The sequence below is a fragment of the Chiloscyllium punctatum genome, chromosome 36 (genome assembly GCF_047496795.1).
Source record: "Chiloscyllium punctatum isolate Juve2018m chromosome 36, sChiPun1.3, whole genome shotgun sequence".
NCBI lineage: Eukaryota > Metazoa > Chordata > Chondrichthyes > Orectolobiformes > Hemiscylliidae > Chiloscyllium > Chiloscyllium punctatum.
The window spans coordinates 3,276,770-3,288,727 of record NC_092774.1 but is presented as its reverse complement, the minus strand read 5'-3'; the positions used below and the strand labels follow the sequence as shown (position 1 = coordinate 3,288,727).

Genomic DNA, 11,958 nt, shown 5'->3' with positions numbered 1-11,958 from the left:
CACGAGGGAAAGAATGCCCCTTGTCATTCCTTGTTAGCAGCATCAAAACAGCGAACAGGCGAAATTGGCATGCATATATTAGATGGGGGTTTTAATAACACCACAGTATTGCATTTCGCAATTGCTCACTGGGGACTTAATTTATATTGGAAGTCTCACTCAATTATTCAGGACTGATAGGAACATTCATGCAGAGACATTGTCCAGGTTTGTTGTTAAATGCTGGTAATCAATGTTTCTCCCACCACCTGGCGGTGGCTTCGTGCGATGCCCCCTCTTGGGACCTGTTATTGTGACTCTCAGTTTGCAGTAATATATTGTAATATCAGACATTTGCAGCTCATTATTGGTGAAATTGTCATCACTTTTTAAACAGTCACTGTGAGCAGAAAATCGCGGACCGACACACTCGGCTCTGATAGCCTTACCACTTAGGAAGTTAGGAATGTAAATCAAGAATATTGAGCTTTATCCCGATCGTGACCGTATAGTTGCAAAGAATATGTAGCTGCAGTTTTCGAATAAGTTTTACAAGTGACCACAGTATTTTATTTTTCAAACTTCATCGATGAAGTTGCCTCCTGGCAAACTCGGTTAGCACCTGCTACACCTGCAAACATTTACAATTGCAGAATCGCAGTTGGTTATCATTATACAAGGTATAACCTGGGAACACATTTTTGTACCTCAAACTAGATAGAGAGAAGATTAAAATGATGTTAGTGATGCCTGCATGGCGAGGTGTGCAGTATTTAAAATGAGTTACCAAATATGAGAGCTAGAGTTGTGAAGGATGAATATAAAGTTACAGACATGTTTGTACGAAGTGGATGTAGATTTGCATAACGCAAACAAACCTTGCAATTGTTCCACTCAAGAAAGTAATTAACTTTGAGTAATGTCCTGAGAGGCTGCCCATTGTCTCATTGTTGACATGATTAACAGCAGACAGCCATCTGCTTACTGTTCGTTTATTCTCCACCTCTTGACATCAGAAGAACAACAGCGAATGGAAAAGGAAACAGGACAGGAATTAAAGACAGTGTTATTCCTTCAATTGCTTCAGTCTTGAAGATTTGCTGCATGAAATACAGCTCATATCATGATGGCGTCAGTGCAAAAGATCCCATTCAACCGTCTGTGCAGAGACATTTGAACTGCTGACTGTCAATGCAAAGCAGCCTCGAGAAGACCAATGCTGCTATCATGATTTAAACTCAGTGATATAATTAATAAGAGTCAAAAGGTTTGGTTCTGGAAAAGGGCAGCAGATCAGGCAGCATTCAAGGAGCAGGAGAGTGGACGTTTCGGAATGTGACATTCCCAATGAAGGGCTTATACCCGAAACGTCGACTCTCCTGCCCCTCGGATGCTGCCTGAACCTGCTGTCCTTTTCTAGCGCCATAGTTTTTGAGTCTAATCTCCAGTTTCTGCAGTCCTCGCTTTATCCGTTGTGATTAATAATTTGAGTGCCTCATACAGGATGTGTGAAGTTGGTACTGAGTGAGAGTTTGTACAGGGATAACGGTTTAAAAGGAGCAGATATGAAAGGAAAAAACTGAGTAAGCTGTTCTGCCAGAACAAAGTCACGTGCTGGAATTTATAATAATCTAACCATTCATCTGACTGTTTACCCGAGCACACAACTGGTATTTCATTGGATTTCAATTGTTGTGGAAACATTTGCTGCGATTGGACAATTGCTGACTCTTTAGTAACTGTTTCGGAAAGCAAAACAGATAGTTTTTAAGACGAACACGTTCTTTCAGAACACATCGCAAAACTCAAACCCAAACCTATTTCAATTCTTCCTCATTGTGCTTTCCTGGTTTATGATCACGGTAGATCAGAGATATTGTTGGACAAATAATAAAAACACACAAAGTTAACGATCTGAGTCCACATTCCGTTCTGTCAAGTGGTCAATCGACTGGGAACGTTAGTTCCCTTTCCACAGATATTGCCAGATCTGCTGAATTTCTCCAGCAACTTCTGCATCCGTTGCATGTTTCTAGCCATGTCCTTCATTACGCTCTGGATTTAGTAATGTGTAAAGTGGCAGCGCCTTTCAGGAAACACCCCAGAGTAGGCTCTGATTACTTCCCCAAAATCGTTGAACTCTGATGAAGTAAGGCAGAAATAGCCAACTACTAATGTGAAGCCCCTACTGAAAAAGACCCGGAAGTAAAACATCACGTAAGTGCAGAATAATTTGGCTAACGTCAATTGCTGGGAAAGTATTGAAAAAAGTTATCAAGGAAGCAATGTCAGCATATTTGGAAAGTCGGTGTCTCATCGTGGATTTGAAATTGCGTCTGGCTAATTTTTCAGAGCATTTTGAGGCCATCGCAATGAGAGTGGATTGAAGGGAATAGGTAGATGTGTCGTTTTGGACATCCAGGAAATGTTTGTAAGGTACCTCACAAAGGTTTGTCAGAAGATAAGAACCTACTGATGTGGAAGTATAATTCTGCAATGAATGAAGAATCGGCTGATAGGCAGTAAACAGCGACTTAGTAAAAATAATTATTTTCTGGCCTGGCTTCGTGGAACAAGTGTGCTCCCACAGGGATCAGTGATCGAATGACAATTTTTAAAAATATATTGCATTCATAAATTGAATAAAGGAAACAAATATACTGCAGCCAATTATGCAAATAATGAAAAATAGGTGGAAAGACATATAGAGAAAAGAAATACACATCTTTTTGATGAGTTGATAGAGAAAGGTGGTGTGGCAAAATACTAGTATTTGCAGCAGATGTGAGAAAAATTGATCATGTTCATTTTGGAAAGAAGAGAAACGAAAACGTTATTTTGTAGATGGATAGAAACTCCATAAATTTGCAAAGAAACAAAGAGATTTGGGCTTAGTTGGGCACGAAACACAGAAAGCTAGCACTCACATGCATCAAGTCATCAGGAGGACTAAAGGAACGTTGATCCTATTTCAAGAGGCTTCACGTTTTAGAGTCGGAGCTACTGACTACAACTGAGCAAGATACGAGAGGACCACGTGATTTGTACTGTGAGCAGTTTATATTCCGTTATTGAAAGAAAGATAACGTTTCATTGGAGTCAGTTCAGAGAAGGTACAGTGGGATGATCCCCAGTCTGTAGAGATTTTCTTATGAATAAAAATTAACAGGTTTGGATTCTACTCGTCGGATTTCAGGAGAATGAGCGGTTATCATATTTAAACAGAGATGAATACGGCTATTAACATTAAGCGTTTGGCAGGGAAAATGCTGAGAGGATGTTTCCACTCATGTGAAAGCCCAGTACCAGGATCAATAGTCTCAGAATAAAAGCCCGAATTCAGAACAAAGAACAAAGAAAATTGGAGCGCAGCAACAGGCCGTTCGGCCCGCCAAACCAGCGTCGATCTAAACGTCTCGTCTATTTTCAAAGGATCTGTATCCCTCTGCCCCCTAAACCATGCATGTATCTGTCTAGATACATCTTAAGACAGAGATGATGAAGAATTTTTACTCTGAGAACTACAAGTCTTCGGAATTTTGCCACGGTGAGGTGTTTGGATAGAGATCCATTAACAGTAACAGTTAAAATATTTAACAGACAGCCTGTGGCCCAAAGAAAATTTGAAATGATAATGCAACTTAATTGTGTCACTTTTCTTTTTTACTTTCTTCCGTCATTAGTTCTCAGTGTCGCTGTGAAAGACAGTATAATTGCCCCTTCCATAATTGCTTTGAACCAAGTTCTTGAAACGCCTTGAAAAGAGTCAATATCACTGCTTATGAATGGAGTCACATGTAGACCATACCAGGCAATTTTACCATCCTTCCTTCCCTAAATGGTATCAATATACACCAAATCAATTACAGTTTCACGTCCACCATTACGGCTGCTAGTTGATTCTTGATTGAATTCGCATTACGCCAGGCGATCTGTCTGCAAAACTTCAGCCTGAGCTTCTGAATTGCAAGGAGCAGTGACACCGCCATCCGCCTTTGAAACGCACATTCCTTCAAATTGTTTTTCTATTGCTTCCTCCTTTTTTTTCAATACTTGCAAGTGTCCTTGTGCGAAATAGAAACAGTGGATTGATTGGACGTTATCCATTCAGCTGTTCTGTCCCTTCTGCACCATTCTTCATTCCCCAATTGGTACTGTAGAAATGGTGTTGATATTCAGAAATGTAATTTCACCTGTTCACACCACGATCTTCTCAATGGAAAAACACACTGTAGCCTTTACTCGGAATATAGGTTATTGAACCATGACAAATAATATTGTCCATGTATATTGAACAGTTCGAAACTTGGAAAAGTAACCATCACTAGTTCCACTCTACCAGCTACGTGTCTCTTTGTGATTCATTGCACACTTCATCAAATTTAGAGTGCATGGTATCCCCGTCCACAGCTTCATTTTCCTGCTCTATCCCTCTCTCCCTCTCCTTCTCTCTGGCCACATTATATTCTTGTGATGATTGCTGCGTCTGCGTCAAACTTGTCATTGACTGTGTTAGCAACGCAAAGGAGCAGACTCAACAGTGATTCTTACCGTTCCTCTGCATTGAATCCATTCTCAGTGAGTATCATATTTTTACGGTACAAATGTTATTGTTGGTCGAATAACAGTGAATGTGAAGATTATATTAGTCAATCTGATACCGATGCAGAGTGCCATGCTGTTTTCTTTTAGATTTTTTTTCAAGTGTTGTAATGGAGCCAGCAAGATATTTTGTTAAAGACATGTGCTGAAAGGATGATTGACGAGGCAAAGAATATCTCCTCAACCCGTAAATTGAAGAGAAGTGATTCTAACTCTGATGAATTATGGTACAGTGCATGTTTCGAAAGATTGGGAACAGTGTGCAGAGGGAAAACTGCATGACGAATCGATTTCCCTCTCAGATTAATAAAAGTGACAAGGTCACGAAGTAAAAGTTATCAGCATCCTCGTCTCAGTCAGTGGTATGTACCTCTGTGCCATGCAGCCCTGTCGTACAAAAATCCAGCTTGAGAGTTCCGGGTATTGCGAAACAGGGGGTGATATTGCACAAAGACACCAAAAAACAATTGAGTCCTGACTGGGAAAGAACAACAAAATCTTTTTTTTAAAATGACGATGATGAAACGCACAACACTGAACAGAAGCAGGCGAGTTTTCCGTGTGCAGTTCGTTTATATTAGTAAATTATATTCATCCCAGCAAATAGTGTTATAAATTGTTTTCTGACACCTGTTGGTTTTCGATTTGTAAAGTTAACAAAATTGAACATTTATCCCGTCTTCACTGTGCTGAGCTACAATTATTTGGGCCACTTTCGCAGTCAATTGATATCACTTGACAGCAAGCGTTTTGATCTCTGGAAAAGTCTGTTCTCTTTGAATGACGACCTGAGATTTTTTTTTCTCTCTGTACACTCTCGAGATTATTGTGTGTTGTTGGAAAAACACTGTTCCACAGAAATGGAAAGTATTTCATTTCAATAGTGGATGCTGGGCAGGCTTTTGTAGTCAGAAGATTTGTTATTTCCTTTGGCATTTTGATTCTCTGACCTACTCTTGTCGCCACAACATTCATGTCTGGTGTATTGAAACCCAATACTTTGATAGTGCAGTTTCAACAATGTCAATACGATTGACAATCAATATGTTTAGACTTTTTTTGCAGATCATAGCAACCTGGCGCTTGAGTTATGTGACTGGTACTTGAAAGCACTCAAGCCATGCTTGAAAGATATTCAGATATTTTCTTTTCATGGCATACCAATACTAACTGTTTAAATAAATGAAAAATCTTGAAATAATATATTGTGTAGTTTCCAGCAAATATTTCCAAATTTGTGGTCCAGGACCGATTGCTATAGCAGATAGCAATGGGGGATAAACTGAATGATCACAGACCCACACGTCTTGGGCAATCAACAAGGAGAAAGTGAGGACTGCAGATGCTGGAGTTAAGAGCTGAAAAATGTGTTGCTGGAAAAGTGCAGCAGTCAGGCAGCATCCAAGGAACAGAAGAATCAACGTTTCGGGCATAAGATGGGCTTATGCCCGAAACGTCGATTCTACTGCTCCTTGGATGCTGCCTGACCTGCTGCGCTTTTCCTGCAATACATTCTTCAGTCTTGGGCAATCACTTTCGGGAATGGGGTGGGGACGCATCAATGTGCCAGCGTGTCTTTGTATTCCCGTTCAAGGAGCAGCTTCGGGGTCAGTAATTCACACTCCTGGATCTGCCAGTTCTGATCCAATTATGGACGGAGCAGCATTGATGAAATTGATGAAAATTGTGCGTACTTGGCACTAGTCCAAGCAATTACTGCATTGTCGTCCTGGGCCTGACAGAACTAACGTCCACCTCTGACCTTCATGAAACACAAATAATTTCCTTTGTGTTAAGTATGATTCGAACCAGCTGAGAGTATTCCATCAATTCTCATTGATTAACGGCACGAAGTGAAATGTTACACACAAAGATATTTCCTGTCAAACCAGCTGTCAGCTGGGACTCGAATAAATTTGCAGTTCCTAAAATTGTTCTTACAGAAAATACACTGCAGACACAGCCAGTGCGATGCAATATTTCATACAGTGACTGTAAAATATCTTCACGGATATTGCTGAATGGTTTCATTCCATTATGACTCTCACAAATCATTTAGTTCGATTCTCTCATTAGCCGTCTGTCATCTACGAATTCTCCAAGTCACTAATGGATATTATATATTCAGTTACATTAATCCGATCCACTTCACCTTGATTCAATAATTTCAGCACTAATACTGATGAAATGCCAATTTCTGGATTTCACACCACAGCGCATGGCAGCTTGAGTGTGTAAACAATGAGACCAATGGATTTTTTTTTAAACACACATAGATATTTTACAACTTCTCTCAATTCTGTTTCTTAACTTTGAAGTTGAGAATCAGAAGTTGATTGGAGAAATACCTGGATAAGAATTGAAAAGTAGTGCTGCGCTGAAGGGAAATGGATTACCCGACAGTTCCCTGTTAATTGGAATTTGACATATCCCTGAATGAGGAGAAATAGGTGCAAAATCGAACGAAATACCTATCTATCTGTCTGTCTGTCTATCTATCTATCTAGTCACGTGAAAAGCAACGTTTTTTCTTGTGCTGATCTCTTTGCTTTCTCTGCAGAACAATAGAATAGAAAGCATCTCATTGAAAATATACCTGCACTTCACCTGTCGTCACAGCGAGTAACATTTTCTTGCTTCATGCAGATGGAAGTTTAAGCATCGAAAATTAACCTTTTGCTCATGTCACTATGGTTTGCAAAATTCCCCATGTGGAATAGGTTCATTCAGATAGCAGATGCTCGGCCTTGCCAGTTATTGTACAGGTGAATCTACACTTTCACTCACTGTGTCTGCTTCGCACAGTAATACGTTCCAGCGTCCTCGAACGCGGTGTCTTCTATAAACATGATGAAGGAGTTCCTATCTCGGTCAACAGACAACGTGTAACGGCCTTTAGTCTGGTTGCCCTGGTATATGGAGTCGATGTATCTCGGAATCCCTGACAGCGTTTGGCTGTACCAGGCCACAGTATCACTAGTACCAATGGACTGCAAACAATGCAGTTTAACTCGTTCCCCTTCCAGAGTTAACTTCTGATCAGTCTGTGAGCTCTCATCCTCGGTCTGAACCGCTGTAAGAAAAGAAACATCTTTCTAACGTGATACGAAATTGAAGGTTTGGTAAAATAAGGCATCTGATAAGAGTAAAAAACTTACAGAATATGAATGTCATCAGAACTCCAACTAAAAACAAGTGATTGCGGAGTTTTCTGCTCATGCCTATTAAAACTGTTTGGAAGTGGAGGAACCAGGCACTGTTTCCAGACCAGGACTAGCTGTCAACAGATAAGTTTCAATAATGCCAATCGGAGAGCAGAGAGGAAAGCGTTACATTCTCCTTTTATAGAAAGAGACTGACAGACGGCATTGAAAACAACTAGCTTATTATGGGATGTTGACACAAGACATCATAAACGTCACACTCAGGGATTGGCTGTGTCAAAACAGGGGCCTCTTGAAACCACAACTGAAAGGTATTGACGTCTCTCTCTATATATCTATCGACCTCTTTTTCTTTCTCTCTCTCTCTCGCTCTCTTTCTCTATCCGTGCACCACCCCGACACCCACACTCCCAACCCCGCCTTTCATTCTCTCCCTTCTCATTGAATGTGTAGTGGTGGATTAAATAATTCATGATCTCGATCATTGATCTTGGTCATATTCCTAACTGAAATGCTTATGATAGTTCTGGAATTAAAAAATCTATTTTCAGGACTTCCTTTCCATGGCCCCACCTTCAATCATTGTCTCTGAATTCATGAACCCTTTCACTTACTCGCATTCAATCGTGATTCTGTATCATATTCCCCTTCGGTAAGCATCCATTTTAAATTGTGCTTAGATTACTCTTTATTTTTGTTCGGTGCAGTTTCATTGGGTTAAAATAAACAGAAACAAAATTTACGGATTAACTTTGAAAAAGATGTCAGCGAAAACTTCACATGAATTTCACGCCACCTGCTGGTGGATTGTGCTTTGTGCTCATTCAATCTGTCATATAGTGTTAAATTGTGTGTGGAGTCGGAAGAGATAGGAGAGATGCTAAATGAATGTTTTCGTCAGTATTCCCAGTGGAATAAGAAAATGTTGCCGATGACAATACTGAGATGCAGGCTATTAGACTAGAGGGGATTAAGTTCATAAGGAGGAGGTGTTAGCAATTCTGGAATGAGTGAAAATGCGTAAACTCCTTGGTCAGATTGGGATTTATTCCAGCATTCTCAGGTAATATAGGGAAGAGATTGCAGACTCTTTGGCGCTAATCTATATGCCGTTATCATGTACTAGAATTTTGCAAGAAGACTGGAAGATAGCAAATGTTGCCCCCTTGTTTAAAAAGGGGAGTAAAGACAACCCCGATAATTATACATCAGTGAGCCTTACTTCTATTGTTGTTAAAGCGTTGCAAAGGATATTATGAGACTGGCTTTCTAAAAATCTAGAAAGGAATAATTTGATTTGGGATAGTCAGCAATGTCTTTGAAGGTTAGATCGCGCCGCACGAACTTTATTGAGTTATTTGAGAAGGTAACCAAACTGGTGGATGAGGGTAAAGTGGTTGATGTATTGTCCGTGGATTTCAGCAACGCATTTGATAAGGTTCCCCACGATAGGCTCTTGCAGAAAATACGATGGCATGGGATTGAGGGTGATGGAGTGGTTTGGATCAGAAATTGACTAGCTGAAAGAAGACACAGAGTGGTGGTTGATGGGAAATATTCATCGTGGAGTTCAGTTACGAGTGGTTTACCGCAAGGATTTGTTTTGGAGCCACCGTTGTTCGTTATTTTTTATAAATCACCTAGAGTAGTGTGTCAAGGATGGGTTAGTAAATTTGCAGATGACACTAAAGTCTGTGGAGTTGTGGGCAATGCAGAAGGCTGTTGGAGATTGCAGATGGACATAGATAATCTGCAGAACTGGGGTGAGAGGGGGTAAATGGAGTTTAATGCAGAAAAGTGTGAGATGAAACACTTTGTCAGGAGAAAAAGGAATGCGGAGTACTAGACTAATGGTAAGACTCTTGGTAATGTGGATTAGTAGAGAGATCTCGATGTCCATGTGCATAGATCCCTGAAAGTTTCCACCAAACTGATATGTTTGTTAAGAAGGCATACTGCATGTTAGGTTTTATTGGTAGATGGATCAGGTTTTGGACCCATGCTGTCAGTTGCAGTTATACAAAACTCTGTTGCGACCGCACTTTGAATATTGCCTACAGTTCTGGTTGACCATTACAGGAAGTACATTGAAGCATTCAAAAGGATGCAGGGGAGATTTACCAGGATATTGCACGATATGGATGGAAGATCCTTTGAGGAAAGACTGAGGGCCTTGAGGTTGTTTTCATTAGGGAGAAACTGGTAAAGAGGTGAATTAATAGAGACATACAAGATGATCCGCGGTTTAGATAAGGTGGAGAGTGACAGCCTTTATCATTAGATGGTGATGGCTAGCACGAGGGAACAGAACTTTAAACTGAGGAATGATAGACATAGAAAAGGTGTCAAAGTTCTGTTCTTTAGTGAGAGATTAGTAAGGGCATGGCATTCCCTGATTGCAACAGTAGGAGAATCGCCAACTTTAACAGCATTTATACTCTCATTGGATAAATAATGGCGTTTACATGGGCTTCAGAATGATTTCAGAAGTCAGTGCAACGTCAAGGGCTGAAGGGGCTGTACTGCGCAGTATTATTCTGTGTCTTGCACAATATTCAATCACAAGATTATTTGCATCGTACTCATGGATGTGTGTTCCACTGTTCTCGTTGAACATTTTAGCTGTGATGTCTGAATTACCTGAGTGAGTGGTTATTCAAGAGTTTCAGTTAATGCCGCACTTTGGGAAAAAAAAAATTCATCTGTATAACAGGAACGAATGGTAAAGATTCATTGCCACAAATTAAAGTTGAATTATTGGTTTGGTGAGGGAAAGAGCATAAAATTTAGCAGCATTTATTCCACAAAACACAGCGTACAATCCTGTTCTATTCTATCCTGTTATCCCTGTGAAGCTGAGAAATGTTTACCAAAGATATATAGCACGACGGATGAAGAGAAATCTCCAGCTTTAATAGGAAGTTTCTCTGTTTATTTTGCACAAAGTAAACAAAAAGCATACTTTATATATCGTGGAATTCATCTCTCTGACAGAGTCGTGTACCTCTCTACCATGGAATACATACTGCTGCAGAGGATGTCTTGGACCCTGCACAACACATCCACGCTAACAATTCCAGCCAGCGCCCAACAGACCGCGTTGTACACTGATAAAATAAAGAAACGTTCAGAAATAAAAAGAGAACCTGCTGGAGAAAGTGAAGCGGTCTCGTTCCATTAACAGAGAGATGAGCAGAGCGAATGTATCGAGTCTACTGACACCTTCACTGAATCCAGGAAAGACTGAAAGCTAATCGTCACTTCTCCAAAATTTGGACCCTTGCTTCCTTCAAACTCCGTGGAAGTACCATATCTGTCTTATCTTAAAACCTCTTCAGATCTTTGTCATCAACAATTTTGTTCTCTGGTGGTGACAATTTTCTCCATCGTCAGCATGAAGGCATCCTCCTCAGTTGTAAAGTATTCATGTTACACCTCAGCCATGTCCCCTGCATCTGTCGTAAATCTGCTTTTGATCACTGAACGAAGATTGGTGCTGTGAGGTAGCAGGACCTATCATTGAGTCACCATCCCGCTCCACATATAATATATAGTAATGACGATGAAGTGTTTTCTGATCTTCAGAAACAGAACTATGTCGCGGACCAGTAAGAATCTCGTCACACCATGTCACAGTTCCTCATCAGTAACTTGAACTGCAATTGCCTAATCTGCAAACTTCATAAAATCAGAACGGAGGGGACGTCAGGATTTGGGAAGCACAGTTGTTGCTTGTGAGTTTATGAAATATGACCGAGTTGAGCTGGGATAAATATGGAGGCAGAAGATCACTTTTCCAATTTTACCCACAAATACAGATCGCACCTGAAAATAAATCTTCCACAATGATTCGCTCTTGTGTGTTACTGTTGGTGTGTCTCGCCATTTTTCAATTGCACCAAGAGGACACATGCGTTTTTACTTTGGCAAACTTTACTCAGGAGGATTTTGCAGCCTCATTTTAACACTGTGGACGTCAGTAGCAGGAACAAGCCATTCTGCACATCAAAACTTCTCCACTATTGAGTGAGCTCATGTCAGATCTGATAATCATTGACTGCACTTTTATGCTTTTCCCTTTCACCCTTGATACCCTTATTGGTTTAAAATCTGTCTATTTCGGCCTTGCATTTACTTAAACACCCAAACTTGGCAGTCCTTCACTGGAAAGAATTCCACAGATTCACAAATCGCAAGGCACACAAATACATTC

The 11,958-nt window shown here is 40.4% G+C and overlaps 1 gene segment (V, D, J or C); it reads right to left on the bottom strand.

Annotated features, from left to right (window-relative positions):
- Positions 1–7,364: 7,364 nt before the first annotated feature.
- LOC140461075 (T cell receptor alpha variable 12-1-like) lies at positions 7,365–11,631 on the bottom strand. The segment is given in 2 exon segments: positions 7,365–7,654; positions 11,571–11,631. Coding segments are annotated over 2 exon segments (351 nt in total).
- Positions 11,632–11,958: the final 327 nt, after the last annotated feature.